General features: G+C 41.0%; 1 protein-coding gene across 3 annotated transcripts in view; it reads left to right on the plus strand.

Moving 5' to 3' along the window:
- FBLN1 (fibulin 1) overlaps positions 1-24,543 on the plus strand; it is a 77,922-nt gene that overhangs the window by 15,919 nt on the left and 37,460 nt on the right. For all 3 annotated transcript variants that reach the window (XM_042050912.1, XM_042050910.1, XM_042050911.1), the window contains exons 3-10: positions 6,479-6,608; positions 13,450-13,621; positions 16,008-16,067; positions 17,783-17,884; positions 19,492-19,629; positions 21,785-21,922; positions 23,373-23,516; positions 24,313-24,441. In XM_042050912.1, the coding sequence (XP_041906846.1) occupies positions 6,479-6,608; positions 13,450-13,621; positions 16,008-16,067; positions 17,783-17,884; positions 19,492-19,629; positions 21,785-21,922; positions 23,373-23,516; positions 24,313-24,441 (1,013 nt within the window). The remainder of the gene's footprint in view (positions 1-6,478; positions 6,609-13,449; positions 13,622-16,007; positions 16,068-17,782; positions 17,885-19,491; positions 19,630-21,784; positions 21,923-23,372; positions 23,517-24,312; positions 24,442-24,543) is intronic.

A 24,543-nucleotide genomic window follows, 5' to 3' on the forward strand; every position in this document is an offset into this window, starting at 1 on the left:
TCATGGGGCTTGGGCTCTGCCTGCAGTCAGGACATCTCAGTGTGGCTGCACTAATGTCACCAAGCTGGTTGTGAACCTGGCCACATTTCTGGGCAAATGTTTATAACGAAACACAGCAGATTCTGCACATGACTAATCTATGGTTTGAATAAGTACATATGTCTGTATGTATGTGAGGCAGCCTTTTGTGGTGCTACACAGGTAATTGTCCTGCAGTCCTTAGTTGACTTAAGCTTTAAGTTCCCCCACAGAGCGATTCAAGGAGATTCCTAGTTAGTCCAGCTTAGGAAAGGACCCTACAAGAAAGATGGAGAGACACTATTTACAAGGGCTTCACACTGAAAGAGAGTAGGTTTAAGTTAGGTATTAGGAAGAAATTTTTCCCTGTGAGGGTGGGCAGGCCCTGGCACAGGTTGCCCAGAGAAGCTGTGGCTGCCCCTGGGTCCCTGGCAGTGTTCCAGGCCAGGTTGGATGGGGCTTGGAGCAACCTGGTCTAGTGGAAGGTGTCCCTGCCCACAGCAGGATGGGTGGATGAGATGAGCTTTAAGGTCCCTTCCAACCCAAACCATTCTGTGTTTCTCTAATTGTGTTAAATGTATTTGATGGTAGAAAATAGAACCCTTCAGTTAATGAACAGATTTCTTAATTCTACTGAGAATTGATAGGATATTTCTGTTTGGTAATCGACCAAATGAAATAATGAAGCAAATGTTTAATTAAGATTTTGATTCTAATGCATCTCTTATGGTATTTATATTTTTTATGTCAGTGATAGTTTGCATCATTTTTGCTGTTACATGCGCTTGTTACATTTAATTAGCAGAGCTAACAACTGGTAGTTTGAGAGGCAGCTTCAAAGGGAACTTCGTGTTTAAAACACTTTACTTTGCTCCCCTGTGCTCAAATGGATTGCAAAGTGATTTAACCTTGGTAGTTACAGAAGTGTTAGGTTGATCTTTATTACAGAAACAATGTGTCTTCCAGGGAAGTCTGTCCATGTTTTCTGACTTTTGCATTTATACTGGCATTGAAAGCAGTCTCTTATGCAGAAGAATTGACAGATAGGAAATAAATGCCAATTTAGGAAATACTTGAAGAGTCATAAGAACTACAGACAAAACAGAGGCAGGAGAAACAGGAAACCAAGTTTCTTGAACAATCTGGGAGTATCTTGATGATTTAATCGTGATTTGATTAATATGAATTGAGATTCTGCTGTAAATAATTTATTCTTCCAAAGATTTTCATTTTAGAGACTCACTAGGACTTCATAGGAACTGGGGAAAAATTTCAGTAATGATTCATCTAGCTTTTGTGCATAACTGAGATGTAGTTAAGAAAATCGTAATAGTAAAATAAAATGCACGTATTCTGTGAGAGGTATGAATGCTCCTTGACAAAACCCTAAGTTGATAAACTCAGTTCAGTTGCATTTATTCATGACTGCATGCTCCCCCTTAAGCTTGGCTTTACTCTAAAAGTGACTAAAAATGGCACCTTGGAGCACTTTTTTAAACATCAATATTATTTTACTCCAGTTATGATTGTAAAATGGCATAGCTGTGAGAGGTACAGAAAAATCACTTTAGGATGCCATTTCAGACACAAATTCTACTCCTAATTGCTGGTGTAACTGGAGCCAGAATGAGCACTGAGGGAGCATGATTCTTTTTGCAGGCACGTGAGGGTAATGACACTGATGTTCTACATTTATTTCTGCTGCACAAAGACGGGAACAGACCCGGGTTCATTGCCCTTGCTGAGGTCTAGGCACGTGAAAATAGAGGATTGAGAAACAGGATGCCTTATTGGTCACAGATTTTCAAAAGGACTTGGTCCCTACTTAGACTCCTGCATGCAGTGGGAGCTGCTGGGGGCCACATGTCAGCATTCCTGTGGTGGTTTAAACCCCAGCTGGGGTCCTCTGGCCATCTAGTGCAGTGCAGTGTTGACCATCTGACCTCGAGTACTCTAGAAAAGTGGGGGGGTGGAAAGCCATATCCCCTGATGCCAGGAGGAGTTGTTTCCCCTGCGTATTTCAGCTTCAGTTTGCAAGGTTAGCAGGTGACTATAGGGGAAAACACGTTCTGAAGTGAGTGGGCTTGATAAAGTTCCTGGAATAAAAGGGATTTTTTGCAGTTACTGTGCAGATTGCAACACAGAAGAGATTGGATGTGAGTACTTTCTCCAATATGCTTTCAAAGAATTTACACGCTGGTTTTGAATCATCTGTTTAGAATAGTAATAACTTAGTGGTGTCTCAGATTCAGTCCCTCCCTCAAAAGAAGCCCACTGCTAGTGTCCCTTGTTTGTGTGAGGAACCAACTGCCTTACTGAGTTAGATTGCATCCCCTTGGCCGTTTCCCAACCGTTTAAAATACATCCATACTAATCAGAGAATCATGGAATGGGTTGGGTTAGAAGGGACCTTAGAGATCATTCAGTCCCACCCCCTGCCATGGTCAGAGACACCTTCCACTAGACCAGGTTGCTCCAAGCCCCATCCAACCTGGCTTTGAACACTTCCAGGGATGGAGCATCCACAGCTTCTCTGGGCAACCTATGCCAGGGCCTCACTACCCTCACAGGGAAAATGTGTAAAGAAAGAATAGTTTCCATAGTAAAGAAAGAATTGGTTTCCAGCCCTGTCATTCTTGTATCTGCTGTGCATCCCAGAAACAAAGGTGACAGTTCTGGGTTCCAGCATATTTGTTGTATTCTTCTCCCACAGTCCCTTGTGGTTCCTGAGGGACTTGCCAGCTGTGTGAGTGTCACTTGCTGAGTGTTGTGTGGTTCAAACTACAGACATCCTTACTTTTTTGTCCTACACAAGGTGAGCCAGACCCTGTGTGAAGTTCACAAGTTCCAAAGATCCGTCTGGCTGCTCATATTCCGTTGTGTTTAAGCTGAAACAAGGCTCTGGGCCCACTGTCTGCAATCTCTTACTGTGGTTTCTTGCTCCACACCAGTTTATCTCATTGCATTATCTCTCTGTACAATGTCAGTGTTTATCTCTGTGTCTTTGTGACTCAGTAAATACAAGTGTAGAATTTTAATGAGTAATGTCTGGCTGTCATCACAGTGGGTCTTCTCCCATTCATTCATTTTCTTGTGGTGTGGTTAAACTCACAGCAGTTGGAAAGAGCTGCCATTTAATTTTGGAACTCGACCTGTCCAGTAAGTCGTCTTCCTTTCCAAGTGAAGAGTTTCCCCTGCACAGAGCTCTTAGCAAGTGAACTTAATTCCTGTGCCAGAAACAGACTATCTCCATATGGTATTTGCATGCCATTAATAATGTGTAGCCTTTCTGGAATTACATCAGGAATAACATTATTTATTAGTGTTGCAAGAATTCAGACTGAAGAATGTAAGGCTGGAAGACCCAGCTTGTTTTTGCAAGATCATTCTTCTTAATTTTGATATTTTGTCCAAGACCTTCCCCTGTACACATGAATAGCACTGACAAAGCTTGAAGGAAGTAGGAATGAGAGAGACAGAGGGTAATAAAAGTAGATTGACAAGAAAGACATTTTCAGAACACAGTTAAATTTTAATGCTTTTATGAAAAGAAGTGAAAAAATAGGTGATTATGAAATCGGTGCTGGTTTAGGAGTGCATCCTCTAGACAGGAGAATAATAAATGTGAAAAGATTGTGGATATAAGTGGGTGTGTAGATTTTAATTTGGAAATTAACTCCATGAAAATCAGCCACATTGGTTAAATTTAACAGAAAGTAAAAGTGAGAATATAAAACATGATTTCTTAACTTGATTTATAATCAAATTATCTAGTAGTGAGATAACTTCTAGATCAACATCTGAAACAATAAGGATTTTTTAAATGTCTTGGTGATTTTTGTTCACTAGTGAGCCATGAATAAAACTCATCCTTCAGAGATGCATGATTTTACTTGAAATATCCTGAATGAATATCAATTATGAGGTCTCATGCTCCTAAAGATTCAATATTTAATGTTATACAGTATCTGCCATATTGTGAATACCTGTTTATTTTCAGTAAAATTCTATTGCAGTCTTTTAACTGAAAGTCAGAATAAGGCAGATAACAAAAAAAGCAGCCTTTGGCTTTTTAAAGTATTACTCCTAATTTAAAAAACCCCAAACTCACAAAACTTTTTCTGTTTTTAGAGACCAATATTGTAATGTCCATAGACTGTTAATGGTACACAGGGACACCTGGAAGGTTTTACACCAAGAGACAAATTTAGATGTCTTCCTAGCCAGGAGAGATGGCTCCTTCACCTTGCTGGGGACTAGAAAGTGAGCATATATTAGCTGTAAGCCAGAGAGACACATGTGACTTAGGAAAGGAAGGGAGAGACACTGCTCATCTCAAACTCCCTAGAGCCTGCCGAGCTGGGTGTGGTGGGTTCTGGCAAATGGCAGCACCAGGGCTGGTGTGCAGACGGAGAAGGAAGACCAGCACTGTGCAGGTACTTCTAGCATTTTTCTCTGCCGTCTTTCAAGGACTTCTGCCTCTGTTACTGCCATACTAGTGTTTAGAGTCTCAAGCAATATTTGCCACCACTCCAGCTTGGCTGCAGGATTTGGGCAATGAAGTGTGATTTTTATTGTTGTTGTTCTCAGATGAACACATGGTATTTTAATCAGTATTCAATTGATGTTTAATTCCTTATTACAGTTGGGTTGGACCACACGACTTATGAATGCAGCTGTGGGAAACATTTTAAGAAACTTTCCTGTTTTGGTTGAAATTGCCTGTTTGTCAGAGATTTCAAAGAGTTGGCTTGTGTTTGAAAAAAGAAAGCCACACCAGGAATCAAACAGATCTACTGAAAGACTGCTGTTGTTTGTTTATTTGTTTGCTTGTCTGTGGCTAACATATCTAGCTCCTCAAGAGAATCAGGAGGGCTAAAGAGGCTGGAAAGTCTCAGCTCCCACGCTCTTGGGCTTGGAGTTCAGGTTTTAGAGGCTTCCAAAGCCCTGAAAGTCAGACCACCCCAGAGCTGGGCAGGGAATGGAAATCCTGCTTCAGAGGGAATTTCAGCAACAAAAAACCTACATATTCTTCCAAACTGGAACTAAATCAGATATCAAAAACTTCAAATATCCTGCCAAATAAAGTTACTGTCCTGGGCTTAACTTCTTGCTATGACTTTAGAGTCCATTTTTGAATAATTTGTTCATGACTTTATCCTAGTTTTTGTTCCTATGCATTGAAATCTCATAGCTGTTTTTGTCCAAGTGAGAACTGCACAGTCAGACCATTACTAATCATGGAACTGTAGAATCCTAGAGTGCTTTGGGTTGGAAGTGGCCCATGTACTAATAGTAATTGGAATCTTCAGGAGTGTATCTTGACAACCTGGCCTCACCCACATGCACAGAGATGCATAATCTCAGCCCAGTACCCACATGTTCCCTGCTTTTTGTTGCCTGGCCTTAGAGCTGAGGGAGCCTGGGAGCTGAAAGGTCATCCTGTGGTCCTGGAGAGCAGGAAGGCCCCTCCAGAGGGGATGCATGGTAAGCCACTTAGATTATGGTAGGAGAAGCCAGTAGTTCCACTAACCCACACCTCTTCCTGATATTACTAAAATGTTTAACAGTGGAATAGAGGATTTTTAGGAGTACAGGGTATTTTTTCTGCATTTCCCAGTGTCTATTACAGAACGTAGTGGTGGAAGAGCTTTACCCACAAAACTACCCAGCAGAGCAGAGTTACCCATAAAAGCAGAGTGGAGAGAGGAGAGAGATCTTCACTGGGCTTTGTATTCAGGTGACAGTAGCACCGGACTGGAGGAGTTCAGAGCTTCCTCGTGCAGATTTTTTTCCCCGCAGGAACAAGTTTCCTATTTTTTCAATGACACTGAGATAAAATAGAATTATTTAATGAGCAGTGTGACAAAACTTAGTTTCCTGCGCAATTTTATCCTGTCTCCTCTTTGCGTCTCTCTGCCCTGTAATAGTCTTCTTACCCCTGTCTTTCTTTTCCCCTTGCTGCAATACACTCTGCTGTTTCTCACTGTGACTTCCCTTGGTATCTTCATTTCTCTTTATTATCTCCAGGTGTCCCACAGAAAAACGCTCTGATCTTCCTTCCACATGCCATACCTGTTGATTTGAGGCAGCAGGTAGACTGGGACTGTGGGCTCTTACAAGATCCAGGGCCTGACTTCTCCCTTTCCCCAGCCACCAGCTGTCACAAAACATGCCAGAATGTAGCCCTGTAGGCCTTGAGCCCTGAAGCAGGTGTGGCTGAAGTTACTCATTTGCTTAAAAAAGTTGTTAGGACAGACTGCAAGGTAGATCAGCAATGAAACTGCATTAAACATGTCACACAGACATTCTGACTACTCCCAGCGAATATCTTTACGTTGTGTTTCCACAGAAACCCCTTTCCACATAACTAGCACAAGTACTAATTGTGAAAATTTGTATCATCTGTTCGTGACCCGTATGTGACATTGTTCTCCCCTTTCTTCCATGCTGTTGGCAGCATGACCCAGTTGCAGTGCTGCCGCAGCCAGCTGGAGAAGCAGTCCTGTTCCGATGGGGTTGAATTTGCCAACGTGCATGAGGAGTGTGATACTGCCAAGAACTCCACCTGTGAAGCCGAATACTTCAAGGTGAGACATCAGAGCTACTCCTGTTTGTCTTTAAGAAGTGGAATTGAGGTTATTTAGCGTTGACCCTGAAGGTCGTTAGACTTGGTTTGCTGCATGTGGACAGTTTGTCCCTGCCTGCACCTCATGTCTCTGTTAAGGTTGTTCACTTTGTCCTTCTCTTTGAGAAATGGAGCTCTGTTCAGCAAAGCAGACTGTCACATTGCATTTTAGCAGAGGCAGAGGGGAGAATGCAAAAGGGTAGAAAATTTTGAATAAGTAATTAGCCAGGAAATTACTTTTGCATGAAAAGAAGATGTCAATGCTGTAGTGAGGGATGGGTGAGAAACTCAGACACATTTCAGACTTCAGCTTTCATTAAAGCAGCATGGCCTAAGGTCAGACTCAATGGTTTTTGATATTGGTGGTCCAAAGGGGTAGGACTGAAGTTAATCCTCTGAAGGTACTTATAATTCCATCTTGTGTAAGTGTTCTAAGTTAACATGACTTTGATTTACAGCTGATGGAGAGATCTGTAAGCCTCTGATACCAGCATTTTATATCAGAATAAAGATGCCTGTTGTTGGCATCTGCAGTTATTCTGTGCCCTGCCCTCCACCTTTATTGCTGTCTTTGTCTCTCACTGCCTGAAAGGGAGCACAGTCATACCTTGCTTCACAATATTTTTGGAAGAAAGTTCCACCAGTAAGATCATGACCTTGACCATGATCCAGTCATGAACAGCTCTGGTCCTGTTATGGATTTCTTTCCATGGTGATTAGAACAGATGAGCGTGATTTTAGTTCTTCCCACTGCTCCAAGATGCTAAATGATTCATTCAATTAAAATAAAAAATCTGCTATATGGAAAATGGCAGACAATGTCTGACTGACAAGTTTCATATCCTTCAAAATGCTGTCTTGATCTGCTGCTGTCAGTGGGATGCCACTGATTCTAGAGCTGGGAAGTAATCCAGGTTCTCACTGGGAATAGGAGGAAGGTAGCACATGCTGATGAAGCTGATTCTGTTGGGCTGTCCTGAGTCTGTCTGCACTTGTGGTATTATCTTGTCCCCAGTGGACTGTGTCTCCCAGAGGGGCCATACATCACTTGTTGATGATGTCCAGGGAATGGCCTGCTCTTGGCACAGGAATTTCTGTGTGCGGCCTTTACTGCTGGGAAGCACATCCCCCTCAATGTGAATGTGGCACAAAATAATATTTCACCCTCTGTATCAGTACTTCGAAGGGCTCTAAGCAGATGAAGAGGGACTGATGGTGAGGACTCTGCAGATCCAAGTGTTTGTTACCAAAGACAGGATTTTAGCAGCAGTACTATTTTAACCACATGCCATGGCACAACTCTAAACCAGAATTCAGCTGTTCAAGGAAACCCACTTACCCACCAATTGCCTGATGTTTCCTTATGTAGGCTTGTCAACGTGAGGAGGAAGGCTTAATGATGTTTTTGTAACTGGCCAGATTTCTTTAAAGATGGCAGGTTTTGACAGTGATATCTTTATTATTAAACAAAGTGGACTGGGCCTTGATCTCTGGCCCTGAGAAGAAATGGCTCAGCACAGTTGTCACGTAGCTGCTGTCCTTCCCCTGCAACACACAGTGCAGAAGGGCTGTGCTGGCCTCAGAATACTCTTCAGCCTTATCTGATGGAGTGTTGCCACTAGAGCTTGCTGATATTTAAACATTACAGGTGATTGTGGGGTAATGCCCTGAGCCCACATTCTGCCCCTGTTTAATTTACTGGTATAAACATAGTCCGAGTTAATTAATCTCTGTGAGTCACATTCTGCCCTTCCATTCCCTAACAGGGATATCCTACACTTAATAACTTTTCTGAGGTAGGAGTATCTTTGAAGATAATCTCTGATCCATGGTGGACATAGGTGACTTATGATCTAATATCAGTGAAAAATTCATCATTCCGTATGTTGACTACATTTTGAATCTGATCACCTTGAGACATACAATGACTGGAAGATGTGCCTTGCTATGGTAAACAAACTTGAATCTCATTTTTCCTAACTTTGTCCATTTTTTTTAGCTTAGGTCACATAGAAAATCTTTCGGATCTTCTTTGTCTCCTTCAAGGAAGCAGAAAGAATGATTTAGTCATTCAATTAGTAGGATTAATTGCAGCACTTTGCAGCAAATGAGGCAGCTGATCTTTCCTTTGAATCCAAAACTTGGGATTGGAAAGAAGATAAAAAGACCATATTTTGAAAACATTTGCCTCGGCTTTTACACATAAAGGCAATAGGCATAGGAAACAATGGGCAGAATTTTCTCCTCTGGTTGTTTGGATAGTTTTTCTAGCTTTGGGAAAGAAAAAGAAAGGATGCAAAATGAATCATTAATCTATAAAACCTTCATCAAAAGAAAGCAATCAATTTCCAGACATGGTGCTGGTACAGGACATGTAGAAATTATTTTCTGGAAGTTTGTACCACAGCAGCCTTGCAGAAAGGAGTGCAGCTTCTAGAAATTTGACCACCTTTAGTGTGCTTGGACATTTCCCCAAAATTTGTCATAGGTACTTTTCAAAAGTTGAGATTCGTCCTTATCTCAAAAGTTTTGTCATGAATATTTTGGTTGTGTGTAGTAGATGAGTACATAAATTCTATTGCTTTGGACTGTTGAACATATTTTTAATTTTCGTTTAGCTCTTTAAAAGTTCTGGAAAACTCCTTGGAGTTATTAGTGAGTTTTTGGTTAGCATCTAACAGATTTCAACAAGGGAGAGACCTCTTGTGGACAGATACCAAAAGCAGTGTTAGTACAGGATTCACACCAAAACTGACAACTTAAATCCAAACATAAGTAATAAGAGCTATTGTCAAACTACTGTAAACTTTACATAATTGAGAGACCTTATTCATCTAAGGAATTTCAGGTGATTCCTAATCACACCAAAAATAAGTCTTCAAATTTCTGACATGTAACTTTACTTCTTTACTCCTTTCTGTGAGAAGGCAGGCTAGGGATCATGGGTCTTCAGGTAGGACACAGCTGTCCACTGTCTATCCACACATGAGGAGCAAGACATGGCTTTGAAGCTGCATGGGTTTTTGCTAATACCAGGGGGAAAAAAGTGATATTATTATTAGGGTGACTTAAGAAGCAGAGGCTTACAGGCAGTGAAAGGGTGTAATAACAATTTGATTGTTAGGTTGTACCATCCATGAAGGCAGTGGTGGTTCTAGCAAATAAGTAAAGGGTCATCACAACTTGCTTCCAGGCAACTGGCAGCCTTTGGAAAATGGCTGCAAACACCTCAAGAACTGAATGAATATGAAGGTTAGACTGCACTCCTGACTGAAGGATCAAAGGCTTTCAGAACAGGCCAATAGCCCAGAAAATTGGTGTGGAAAAGGAAACATTGTGATTAATTATACCAAGATAGTGCTAGTGGTAGTTCCCTGCTGCTTTGTGTCTTGGAATTCCAGAGTGTGCCATGAACGTTAGTCTCCTTATCACTGCTATGCTGTTCCCTTTCTACAGTGGGAGAACTGAAAGAAAAGGTGACTTTCCAAGTTCACAGGTGAAATATGTGGAGCTGTGTCCAGGTCTACAGAGTCCTGAAAGTGCTCTTCATCAGCTTCTCCATCTTCTTTCAGTCATGAAATGCTGGCATTTAGGACTGCCAGTGTAGAAGCTGTGAGGGTCGGTCGGAAAATTCAGTAATGATAAATACCAGTTGTCATGGTTTGACACTGGCCAAATGCCAGGCACCCACGACAGCCGCTCACCCTCCCCTGCCACAGCTGGACAGAGGAGAGAAAAATTAAATGAAGGGTTCATGAGTTGAGATAAGGACTGAGAGAAAACACTCCAAGGGCAAAACAGGCTCAGGTTAGAAGTACAAAGTGAATTTATTGCTAACAAAATCAGAGGAGGATAATGAAAATTAATATAAGCCCTTAAAACACTTTTTCCTCCCTCAACCCATCCCTCCTTCCCACGGACAGCACAGGGAGACAGGGCATGGGGGTTTGGTCAGTTCATCACCCGAGGTTTTCTTCCGCTGCTCAGGGAGAGGAGTCCTTCCCCTGTGAGACTGTGGGGTCTCTCCCACAGGACACAGTTCTCCGTGAACTTCTCCAGCATGGTTCCAATCTCACAAGCAGTAGTCCCCCCACAACTGCTGTAACCTGTGTGAGTCCCTCCCACAGGCAAGCAGTCCTCCCAAAACTGCTGGGGCATGGGTCACTCTTCCACGGGGTGCAGTCCTCCAAGGACAGGCTGCTCCAGCCTGGGAGCAGGGCCCCTCTCTCCACCAGGTCTCCCACTGGATCACAGCCTCCTCCAGGCATCCACCAGCTCTGGCATGGGCACCTCCCCCAAGGGCTGCAGGTGGATCTCTGAATCCCCCGTGGATCCCCATGGGCTGCAGGGGCACAGCTGCTTCACCATGGTCATCACCACGGCCTGCAGAGGCATCTTGGCTCCGGTGCCTGGAGCACCTCCTCCCCCTCCTTCACTGACCTTGGTGTCTCCATGTTGTTTCCCTCACATGTTCTCACCTCCTCCTCTTCTCCATCTGGAATTAAAACTGCCCCACTATCTTTGTTTTGATTTCTTCTTAAATATGTTATCACAGAGGTGTTACCACCATCTCTCATTGGCCCAGCTTTGGCCAGCAGCATGTCCATCTTCAGAGCCACCAAGGATTGACTCTGCTGGACATGGTGGAAGCTTCCAGCAGCTCCTCACAGAAGCCACCTCTACCAATACCACCACTACCAATAACTTGGCTGTGCAGAACCAACACACCAGTTAAGAAAGCACTTGACACTTTCCATCTCTGGATCATTTTGGCTGTGGTATACAAACATGAATTATTCTCGTTCTCCAGATGTTAAATCGAGATGCATTGTGCACAGTTAGAATAAATATAGGTTGGAACAAATGATTCAGGGCACACAATTATGTTAATTGAAGATATAGTGTCTTACAGACATTGCAAGATTTAGCAAGCTCTGTACTTGAAGTTTCACATCAGCTGGAGACAGGTTTTTCAAGTTGTGGTTCAACCTGAAAGAAATAAGGGACATAAGGCTATTCTACACTTCAAAAAGGGCAAGATTAATGATCACTCTTAAAAAAAAAAAAAGAGAAACTCTGTAACTCCCGATTTGAACATCGTGTGACAAGATAAAGAAGTAGACTGAGTCTTCCAGCAGAAGCCAGTGAGGGTACCAGAATTATATGTCACAATTTGTCAAAACACCAGCCTATTCAATAACTTAAATAAGATTTGGTTATCCAAAGTATGCAGGTTTAAGTCAAGTAATGAATCTTCAGCTCACTTTCCACTTTTGTCTTCTAATTTATGGTTGTGAAAATTGAAAATTAACAAAATTATCATCTGATTTAAGAACTTTGAGATGGATGCCTCAGGGAATTGCTTGATATGTTAGAATAAATATTGAGAAAAGTTGCAATCATCAAGGGTTTATTTCTAAAGTCATCCAAAAAAGCCAGAAAAGATGGAATTACCCCAGACATAATAGGATGAAACTGGAGCATCTGCCATTGGATGGAAGTAGTTGGAGAAACTAGTAAAAAAGTGGGTAGTAGGAACCATCTCACCAAACAAGAGAGGGAAAACATGTATCCTAGAGATTGGGACGGCATGAAAACAACATCCCAGGAGATGAGGTTAGGAGAGAGGAGTTCCAGCCCTACAGCAATCTGCAGCATGGAAAAGCTTCTGTCGTGTATTTGACATCATACAAAATGGAGTACTTACATACTTCAGGATGCTGTTATTACCTCACCTTCATGCTGCTCTAAATTTTAAAAGTGCCTTTCAGTTCAGTACAGGGAGAGAAACATGTAATTCATTACAAGGGAAAACTTAGAATATAGGCAGGGATAGACATCTCAAAATAAGGAAAAGCATTTCATAGTTGCCTTCTTTTCAGCAGGTGTGGTGCTTAAAGCACCAAAGTATAGAAATTTAGTTGAAAGTTTAGTCATTTTATATTCCATCTCTTCTGTTTAATGGTGCAGGCTATTTTTTTCAAGCAAAATAGAGTCTGGAAGACTAACAAAGCTAATAAAAAAGCTTAAATCTGTTTTCATGTGACAGTAGCAATTGGCAGACCAGTTCCAGAGAACCAAAGACTTTTGCTCCTTTCTGGCAGCAAGGAAGAAAACTGAATAAATGAGAAGCATCCTCTCAATTTAAAATAAAGGAAGCCTCCATGGGATTAACTTGTCCTGTGCATGCTTGTGGTGTGTTCCAGGTCTGCAGTTCATCAGGTCTCAAAGACACAGATCATGTGTTACTTCTGGAAGTCACATCAGGACAGTGATGCTTTTAAGTAGTGTTTGACTATGTTTTTCAGAGCAAAATAGCTCCTCTTTATGACCTATTAACACAAACATTGGATGAGTTGTTTGTTTATTCAGGGAAGAGGTTGAATAAGCAGCTCCAGTCAGACTGAGTCCTACACTTCATTGATTGTATCCCGTTTTAATTAAACTGGACACAAATGGGAAGCAGGGGTGTGAAGAATTTCCACTTTTGGCTGGTGTTTGAATCCAGGCTGTGCAGGCAGGGAGTAATGAAATTCCATATACATGTGGGGAGTGTTGTGGTCTTCCACAGCAGCTTGCACACACCTTCACACAGACAGTGTTTCTGAGAACTGGACCCTGGCCAGATGCAGAGCTCACTGAACTCCACAGCAGGTTAAGAAATTCAAGCCCAAGTATACCAGGAGTTCTTAAAGAGTTTGCAGAAAATTTTCCGTCAGTGCCAAGATGACACGACTACTGACAGCATTGAAAAAGCTTGCATTGCTTTCACTTTGTTAATATTTTCATTTTCTTTTTAACAGACATGTTGTTACTGTTGTTTGCTGGGAAAAGCTGCCCAAGTTCACAGACAGAGTTGTGAACCCAACCCGAAGATAGGATATCAGTGTGGAATTGTCTTCAGAACTTGCTGTGGGAAAGGTCAAGAAGGCATTGATCTGTCCATCAGCGATTATGCTCCTAAAAAAGAGCCAGGTATTTTATAGCAGACTTTAAAAGAGTGAGGCACAAAATGATACAGGTACAAGAAGTGTTTGCACTTTAAATTATTTATGTTAGAATTCCTCTCATTTGACATCTCATCTGAATAATTTAATGATGCTTGTTTTGGAGCTCATTTTTTTGGCTAGTGATAGCTGAAAGGCTGTTGTTGAAATCAAGAGGCGGAAAGAGGTCGCTTACTTTCTGGTGTCAGAGCTTAAATGTAAGAGAGCTTATTTTGGCAACTAATGATCTTATCTTGGAAGGTGAATATAAGCTATTAGATTTAATGGCATTTTGCCCACTGATAAATGCTTAATTAAAATGAAAATCAACAACCAATTCTTTGAATTGTGTTAAAAAAGCTAGAGGGCCTTTCCCAGCTCAGCAGAATTCAAATGTTGCCATTGTGTGAGAGGCAAATGCCCACAAACCAGGGGTGTTTGAAATGCCAGGACTGTCTGGGACAACTAAAGATCTCCAGGAGTGTGTTTCTTTCGATATTACCAAAAAAGAGAGGTACCTGGATGGCAGCAGCTCCTGACGCCCTTTTCCATACCTAGTCCACAGAGCTGAAGAGGATAAATGTGTACAGACTGACCCTTATAGACCTTCATTTTTTTGGGTTTTTTTTCCCCCTTTTTCACTTAGCAGACAGATCTGAAACTGCAGACAAGCCATACTGTGTGGTGTTGCCCCCCTCATGGGCCTCCGAGCACTGAAAACATGCAATCTCGCTGGCAGATCACAAGCAATGGGTTTTGGGAGATATCATCCTAATCAATCATTTAAACACAAGCCCCATCACAAAAGCTTGCACTGGTCTGCTTGAGCCAGCATGTTATCAGACTTGTTCCAGGTCTTTCAAGCCTGGCTTGTCTCAATGTCCCCCTTATCAGGTAACATCTGGAAATCCCCTTTCAGGCAGTTTGTCTGTGTGTGCTGTTGTCTCAGCAGGGGAATTGCCCCTGTCCATTGGCACTGGCTGAGGTGACTGGACTAGTATATTCCTTGTACTCAGACATCTCTACTAATAACAGAAATTTGCATACGCAATGTACCTGCATGACATGAGAAATATGTCATCTATGAGAACTGCGAGCGTGGCGTAGAGTATTTCTCTGCTTGCCCTTGTGGGCAAGTGACGCACACAGCAATCATTAATATGGTTATTGTGGCACACATCAGAGCCACTATGCATTGCAAAGTTGGGGCTGTGTCCACTAGCAGGGCAGGACAATGTTCTCAGTTGTGAAGGGGAGATGAGGCTCCATTTTGCAAGGCAGATTTTTGGACTAGCACCTTGTGTCTGTTGTGCCATAGCAGTGCATGAAGGGCACTCTGCTGCAGGGGTAAGGCAAGCTGGTTCTCCGAATCATATAAGTGTTGTCCACAGGTTGGACTTGATAGTCTTGGAGGTGTTTTCCAACCTAATTGATTTTGTGATCTCTGGTGCTATGTCCCCAGAGGCCTGTACAAAATCCATCCAGACTTGGACAAACTGATTTCATCAGCTCTGTGTAACTGAAATGTGCTCCTATGGCTTGAGGATTCAGTGAACCAACCCAGCCTCATGCCATTGCAGAAAACATTGCTTTCACATCTACTATGCATCCCTTGCTTGTAAGTGACTGCTAGTGGAATGGGCTCATGGACGTTCACTGAAACGAGCCTAAGTTTCCTAGTAAGCAGAGTATTTTGGGATTGTGTTTTTGCACACTACCAACCCTCCTTTGCCCCTGTGTTCAAAGTGGCAGGATTGGAGGAAGACCGTTAGCTGGTTCTTTGGGGAAGCAGTGGGTTCAGGATGTGTTTGGTCCTTTTATGTCCTCATGTGGTGAGAATGGACTCTTGGGATACATGCATGTGGCAGGAGTATCACAGATCAAAACTCTCCAATGTATATATTTGAAAGAATACCATAAGTATGTGCCCAAAAATTTAGGTGTGGAGTTCCTTTTGAAATGAAACCTAAAGAAGTAACTGAGGTTAATCTGATTTTCATTAAATCTCTGAGTACCCCAAGCTACTATAAAGTCAGTGGAAGCCAAGCATGCCTCAACAACATGCCTTATGAAAATGAGGTTAAGCTCTGGTTAAAAGTCTGACATCATGAACCTGCATTTGAAAATCTCAGTCCACATGTAGTCTATGATCACAGTGTGACTTTCATATTGAATCAGTCAGATGGAAAATGCCCCATGGCCATGAGCATTTGAATGTCAAATTTAAGTAAGAAATAGCTGTAAAATATGTAAATAATGCTTTTTAATTTTGTCCTGGTTTGTCCAAAACCCTCGTGTGAGTTCTATCCTAAGCACTGTTTTACAATGAGAAGAAAAGTGCTTTCTTCTCTAATTCCTATCTCTCCTCTTTTTAGTTGAAATTTCAAAGGAGGAACTAGACCAAGAAGATCCTTATCTGCATGATGGCTGCAGAGGTAAGTCAGGTGACTAGTCCTGCTAGCCAGCTCTTTCGTGATTGCTTTCAATAAAGTGAAGCCAAATTAGATCTAGAGATTAGCCAGAGTCTTTTGCTAGGATAGTTATGGGTAAAAAAAAACATTGAGGAAGAGCCTTTCCAAGGAGTAATGGGCCATTATGTGATGCCTAAATAGTTCCTAAATACAAGGGAGGCATTGTCTCTCACAGTGGAGGCCATCTTACCCAGCTGAAGCTGAGACAATACATTTAACTTCTACTTAACTTCTAGTGGGAATACCTCAGAAGTGTCATCCTTGAACCTGTGGAGTACTTTGGATTCTTCAGAATATGATGATCCTATATTAAATATGTGCATCTTTTAATCTTTTCTTGGGGTGATCAGGGTGTTTGAATATGAAATTAAACTTGTTTCTGTTTGAGATTCATCACCTGAAAAAATGGAAGACAAAAGTGGCTATTGTCCTGATTAGTCATGCTGCTCTGCCTCCTTGGAAACGTGTGTTTGAAATATTGCTCTGCTAAGTATTCTGATTTATTGCTTGCCACGTGATTTACATATCTATAAACCTAAACCAGCAGTGATTCATTCTTTTCTGCCAGCATTTTGGAACTCAGAAATGTATTTAGGATATAAACAATTTAATAGTCTTATATTCCAGTTGAAAAGTTATTTACTGTTCTCCGTGTTCTACAGCTGTTACACTCTGGAGAGAATGGGAATATCTACCAGGTCATTAGTGAACCAGAGTCAACAGTGCCTCTCCTCCTTGTCTCCAGTTGCTAATTACAAGAGATGACATAGAAATACGTGTTACATATTTTCCTAGCATTATTTCCTCATGTAATCAGTTGTTGTATTTCTCAGTTAATCAGCTGCCTGCAGGAGGTGGATTGGTATTGCGAGCTGCAAATTAGTGGTTCTGTCTACAGTGTATTTTCTGATAAACTTGGCATGCCAAAAGTACTTGTAATTTTCTGAACTTTACCAGGGGAAACTTAAATTTCCTAGACAGCGGAACTTCCAGCAATTTGTTTTGGAGCATCTTCATTTTACATGGGGAAATTCTGTTCTTCTAGCAACTCCACTACAGATTTTACTGCTAGGATGGAGCTCACAGTATTAGCAGAGATTCAGAGAGCAGAGGCTGTTGACCTCAACCACAAAACTACGGTTTCACCTAATTTTCAGTGGTGCATTAATGCCCCTGTCCTCATCAGAAATTGTTGTACTTAAAAAGCTATTTTATAAAGTACTTACAATGTATTATAGCTGCAATTGCTCACATGGATTGTGCCTATCTCAGACCTTTTGTTTAATGCCTCTCCAGCCATTCCAAAAAACAGAGATGGGTTCTGTTTGTACTAAGAATATCTGCAGCCTTAAAACAAATATTTGTTGTTGGAAGTATATAACTTTTTCTCTATTTTTAGAATATGAAATATTTTTAGTATTAATTTCTATTGTAACAAGATCAGAAAAAGTTTTCTTAATGATGAGCCAAATTTTGTGTAAATTCTCTGTAGTATTTTCTTTCTATCAGAACAACCCTTCTTGTATTATTTTAGAGCCTTCTGTGCTTAGCCCTTTCTTTCTTCTGTATATGTATATTAACTTCTTTTCTAAATAAATCAGGTATCCTGTTAATTAATGGTATGTTTCAGTTCCTATGAAGAGCCTCTTAATTACATGACTTTTTAACATATCCATTAGGTGGTGGTCCCTGCTCTCAGCAGTGCAGAGACACAGGATCCAGTTACGTCTGTTCCTGCTTTGTTGGTTATCAGCTTCAACCAGATGGTATCACCTGTGAAGGTAAAAGAAATAAAGCCATTGTCTCGATTATCAACATTCTTGTTTTAAAAGAGCAAGGATAGATACAAAAATACCCAGAGAGAAGAGATCAGAATATGCTTATGTCAGCTGGGGAAAGAGGTGAAGTCATAAAAAGTTGATTTGAATGGAGTGTTGAAATGAGAATTGTGGGAAGATGAAGTTAAGAAAGGGTCAGTGGAAAAGGTGGAGAATTTAGAATGGAGAAGAGGCAGAGTTTGAATTTGTTGTGAATAAAACCAAAATAAAATACCTATTCTCTCTCGTAATAGTAGATTGTAATTGATAAGGCAGATGAAATAAATAGAGTAGGATTCTTTAGCTTGTTAAGGACACAACTGACAGAATGGATGAATGTTCTGGATTCCATGAGTAGCATGGGAATTGTCAAGGAAGGATTTTTAGTTTCTCCCAGAAGAAGAACTGGTTCTTCCCCCAGAGGGTGCTGGGGCACTGAACAGGCTCCCCAGGGAATGGTCACGGCCCCAAGGCTGCCAGAGCTCCAGGAGTGTTTGGACAATGCTCTCAGGCACAGGGTGGGATTGTTGGGGTGTGTGTGCAGGGCCAGGAACTGGACTCGGTGATCCTTGTGGGTGCCTTCCAACTCAGCGTATTCTACTCTGTGACATCAAATGAAACACACTGGGATGGAGGTCCCATTTGACTTCAGGCACGTGCAATGTGACATTTGGCTCTGAGCTGGTGAGCCCAGGCTCCTTGTAGCAACAAGGAGTTATATGAGCCCTATGGCACAGTCCACCTTGCCCATCCTGCATAGTAGTTCAAGGATGACAAGTGTTCCTGATGAAGAGTGCCTTTTTCTCTCAGTGACTGAAAATGGAGTCTAAGTAGCTCAGATACAAACTTCAGAATATAAAATAAATATTGATGTTTGGTCAGATTAACATTAACCTAGTTGAACATATAAAAAGGAAGAGCTTTTACATTTAATACACGTGGATGTCAGATTTTCTTATGCATTCAAATTTAAAATGAAGAAAAATCACAAAGGAAATGTCTATCAGTAGCTGTAAAGTAGAAAGTCACAGCTTGGCTCAGAGAATCCCTCAACCATATGTTGGTGGGATACAGAGCAAGGCGAGGATTTCTGAAAGTTTGCCTCATTCATACAGTCACTATAATCCAACCATGAAATCGCTGACATTGGAAAAGACACTTAAGAGCATCAAGTCCAACACAAATCAAACACTGCCAACTCCACCAGCAGACCATGTCTACACATCCTAGCTGTAACAACCTTAGATGTGTCCGGAGACATCATCTACTACTAGACTCTATCAGATGATGTTGTCTCTTTGCTCTCACTCAGTTACCCTTCCTCCTCTAAAGTACAGGGAAGTCCTGGTACCAACAGGGTCCAAATGTCTTTGCTGGCTCACACCCTGGCAACAGTTGTGTAGTGGGGTGTAAGCGTGAGGCCAAATCCACATTTTTGTATTCTGATGCTCAGAGGAATACCTGGTTGGAGGTGTGCCCACAGCTAGCCTTTGACCTTGTCTCTTTCCAGGGACTTCATGCTTCTTATTTACTCTCTCTTATTTCTTTTAAAATAATTTTGCATATTGTAGATATTAATGAATGTATCACTGGGACACACAACTGTGGGATTGGACAAACCTGTGTCAATACATTAGGATCCTTCCGCTGTCAGCGGGACACAAGCTGCGGAACTGGTTATGAACTAACAGATGACAGTCGTTGCAAAGGTATGTCCTGTGCAGAGAAACTAGAATCTTTCAGGCTTAAGTTCAAAACTAAGCACATCATTATGTCGTGCTTCTTTGCTTTTGGTAAATACTCGTGTAACTGAGACACGTGCACTTCAAGAACAGCAGTTCTTCTACCTGCAACCTTGCAGATAACCAGTTCAGGCAGCTGGGGGCTGCTGCAAAGACTTCCAGGAGAGATATTTTACACTGGCAGTTTTTGTTGCCTGTTAGAAGCTGGTTTGGGGACTAAAACAGGTGATTATGAAGGTCCAGCACTCACACTATACACAGCTTCCTGGAGATTATTTCTGGCTAGCTCCAGTCTGTTCTGAGGAATTCATTGCTCATTAATGAGTGGAGTGCCTGAGTCCTGCTCTTGGAGGTTTAGATGTGCCTGAATAAATCAAGGTTGCACATTCTGAAGTGTGAAACAAAGTGTGGCAAGTGGAGCCAGCAGGTGATTCAGTTTGAAAATGTGCAGGTAGATGCATCTTTAGAAAAAGAAAGTAAGCTTTTATCCTTAGGAGGTTTAATTTGTTACAAAGGGATTAATTTCTTAATCACAGCATTCCTACGGATTTAAAAATGTGAAGAGGCTAAAAGCACTGTTCTTGACTAGCTGTGTTTGAACACAAGGGCAACAGTCTTTCTTACTAAAAAAATTACTTATTTCAAGTTGCATCTAGCTTAAAGAATGCTGTTATGTGCATCCATAGCTTCACCTGACATGCTGCCTTTACAGAGATATAAATTATCAGCAAACTCCGGTTGATGTGGAATTGGTTTTCACTATGAGAAAGTCTATTATCCCCAAGCTTGGAATGGTTTATAAATAAACTAATTTCATCCCACTAAGTAAATTAACTCAACCAAAATTTTAGGCAAGGTTTTACTGTAGGAACTGATCAGTGATGAATAATAAATAGATTGGATAAATAGGCTGATTAATGACATCCAAGGCAAAACTTGCAGAACATCAGGCAATGTTTTTGAAAGTATCATGGTGTAACTGTGATCCCTTTGAAATAACACTTCTGTTGGTTTGAATTATATCAGATTTAGGCCAACAAATAGCTTACTGGCAAGTATTAACACCTTTCTCTGTTGAAAAAAAAGGAGTACAGTTAGTAAATTATGCATGCCACTAATTTTAGAAAGTTCTTACCTGGGTAAGATATGTTAATAATGTTAATTATTAATATTATGTTAATAGTGATAAAAATAGAAGATTCATAATCTTCATGTATGGTTTTTAAATGCCAAGTAACATGACTGAGTTGTGCTACATGTAGAACCCTGCTAAACCCAGTTCAGTAGTAACCCAACTAAAACTTCAAATGGTCTCCACAGTCAGTTTTTAAGTCCCACAGAGCTCTAGGGCTACTGTTGTATCAACTGCATCAATGAGAAAGCTGAGGTATTCTATTGCTAGAGAGTTTCTGTATTTTGATAACTTTAGGAAATTTCATCCCAGTGCCAGGCAGCAAATATTAAATTTTAGTTGCTTTTATGTGGACAGGACTGCATTCGTGTGTGAAGCCTCATTTGCTGTTGTCTCCTTTATCTGCTTTACCTGAACAATAATTTATTCACAAATATTTATTGTCTATTCTGAACTGGAGTAGAATATTAAAGTAATCAGAAGTCATATGCATTTTAAAGCATGATAATTCAGGGATATTGCAAGCCTTTATGGATGGGAATCAAGGCCAATTAATTCATTTATGAAAGAAATTAACAATACCTGCATTGGATCTAAAGTTAAAATTAAAATTGCACTTGGATAATTAAATCTTCCTGACTTCAAAGCTAAGCACACTGCTGAATCAAGGCTTGAGCAGTGCTGAATGTGATGCTTTAGATACTCTGTAATGGTTTTGAATCATTTAATAGTGAAAATTAAACTTGTAAAGCATAATACACACAGACACACCCCTATATATAATATTAATAATGAAATAGTAAAAAAATCTTAACCTACCTGGTTTTACTGAGATCTTTTTTGAAGTAGTAAGTCAGACTGATCCTGGATCACAGAATTCCAGGAAGGTATGCTGAGGATTAACAATGATTTAACCTATGTCTTATGTTTTAAATGTAATGAAAAAAATTGTTGAATTCCTGCTAACAATTTTTTTTTGTGATGTACCAGATATTGACGAATGTGAGACTGGTACTCATAACTGCCCCCCCGATTTTATCTGTCAGAATACTCCAGGATCTTTCCGTTGCCGACCCAAGCTACAGTGCATGAGTGGGTTTATACAAGATGCACTAGGCAACTGTATTGGTAAGGCATGTTCTTATCTTGGGGAATACTCAAGTGTTGCCTGGGAGATAAATGGTAGTTTCACTGGTTGGGTTCTGAGTTGCTCAAGCCGTTCTTCATCTGTGTATGGATTGCTCTTTCCTTGGTCCCATGGGTAAGAGTGACAGAGGAAAGCCATTTAAATAAAAGACTTAAGTACTCAATAGCCATTTTTAATGAGATTAGGTTACCTAAGGTGCTTAGCTGCTTAAGTCTTTGGGTGTTTTATCTGAAATAAAATTTGTAAAATAATAATGATAAATTTTACCTAACTCTATCCAAAAGGTTTTAGCCAAAGCTTTGTGTAGAAAGGTGTAATTATGGCCTCCTCTGCAACACGCTTTCATATTAGTCTGCTTGGTTTTACAGGCATGTAGGTCTTTCCAGACCTGTCCCACGTTACAGGCCATCAAGAATCTTACTGTGTATGGGGCAGTTATAACAGACCGTGAAGAAGAGTTTTACTTTAAAGACTGATGACAATCTTGTCAGGCCAATGCTTTGTTTCCCCCAAACCAGAATTATAACCTTCATATAAGTACATTAGAATTACTGGTTTCCAGCAGACTCTATATGGATTTGTCTAATGTGACCCACAAATCTATCAGTTATTCCCTTGAGTGTTATTTTCAAGTCTCAACTCCACTTTTAATCCTTCCATTGGCATAGGAAGTGTTGGACTTGTGGAACTGGCCGAACAGCAGCAGCTGCCAAGTTGCACTCATTATCAGCCCCTTTTTCTCCTGATCATATCATACCCTGTAGTGCTGAAATCTGACACTGGAAACAGACTGAAAACAAAATTGCAGCCTTTAAAATGAGGGGGGGCAGTGCCTGCACACAGCAAGCCCTTTGAAGACACATCTGCCATAGGTAGCACCAGGTCCATGGCAGCTTGTGGTTAGCTTTCCATCATGGACATCAGTAAAGCCACATCAATTTGCAGCAGCAATAGTTATGGCCTGTAAAATGCGTTTGCTCAAAATATTTACCAAAGCAATTTCACAGCCTATTTTACACATTGGCAATCAAATGCTTTCCTATGTGGAGTTGAGGGGATTTTGTTGTTGGATTTGTGACTGATCATCATATACAAGCTAAGACCTAAATCAGAACCAACAGACTGAAGCAGCACTGGTTGAGATGGTGAACTGAATTGTTGATTAGCTCTTTGTGTGTTCAGGGGAGACTTTTAAAGGCTTTGAAACAAATACCAGTTCTATACCAAATTTCCACAGCTTTTCAGTGGGATCTATGGCTTTTATACCTCCACAGTCTTCACACTGGAAGCATTTTATCAGAGAAGCTAAATGTCATGAATAGTTGTACTCTCCCACGGGCAGAACTTTTCTCTGAAGGGTTACATAATGAGAGCATCTTACCTTAAACCTCTTGAGACTGGAAACAGTTACACTGATTTCTGCTATTGTAGATATCAATGAGTGCCTGAGTACCAACATGCCGTGCCCAGCTGGACAGATCTGTATTAACACTGATGGCTCCTTTACCTGCCAGCGAATCTCACCCAGCTGTGGCCGAGGTTACCATCTCAATGAAGATGGAACAAGATGCGTAGGTGAGTGACAGTTGGGAAGAAAAAGCAGTTTTAAGAAAATAACTCACATATATAATTAATGTTTACCAGTTTCTTGCACTTTGCCCAGGTTTTTCTTATTCCCACAGTCAATTCTTGATCCTGTTCTTTCCCTCATGGCAGTCCCAGCAAGTGAAGAATGACAAGCATCCACCCTCTGTCCTTCATATAACTCATGAAACCCTATATTTTGAGGAGTAATGATTATCAGCTGCCATAAATGGCATTGGCTGTGATTGTGTCAATGGAATAATGCTGTCCCAAATCTCCTTAGTACAGAGAGATGACACAAGGTTAACTTAATGCCCCACAGAAGCCATTCAAGTAACACTGAAAGACATAGATGCCTTTGGGTGGCTTTTAACTGAGGTGCTTTTGCAAAGAGAGGCATTTTTGTATATGTTTTCAATATCTGTGACTTACCAAAGCATTTCTGATGACTCTGGATCTCAGACATCTTATACTAGATGTAGATCTGATCCACAAATAATGCATAATGAAGCAATTTTGCACCTGAATTCCTCCAGAGATTGCCTGATTACTTCATTGCTTTCCTCCCAAGTCCATCAACATTAAGGACACCTTAGAGCTAACCTGCTTTGGTATAACTAGTTTGGATTTGTGACTCTGATCTTGTAAAAGCTGAGAGCATGGTAACGTCTCGTTTTCTGTTTCAAAACAGTTTATAACCACCAGGGGACAAAGAAATATGCTAACATGTTGCTCTTCTCTCAATTTGTGTAGTCAGAAGTGTACTTAAAATCACTTTTTATTTTAGATGTGGATGAGTGCTTATCCCCTAACCAGCCCTGTGGAGAAGGACACATTTGTATCAATGCCCCAGGCAATTACCGCTGTGAGTGCAAAGCTGGCTATAATTTCGATGTCATCAGTAGGACGTGTATTGGTAAGTTGGACCTATCAACCTAAATATGTGCCGCCATGGCACTTACAAAATGATCCCGTGTAAAGAACGTTACTGCTCTCTGCATACCCTCTGTCATCAGAA

This window comes from Corvus kubaryi, unplaced genomic scaffold (genome assembly GCF_017639235.1).
Source record: "Corvus kubaryi isolate FWS band 111438036 unplaced genomic scaffold, C.kubaryi_AGA036_p1.0 74, whole genome shotgun sequence".
Taxonomy (NCBI): Eukaryota; Metazoa; Chordata; class Aves; order Passeriformes; family Corvidae; genus Corvus; species Corvus kubaryi.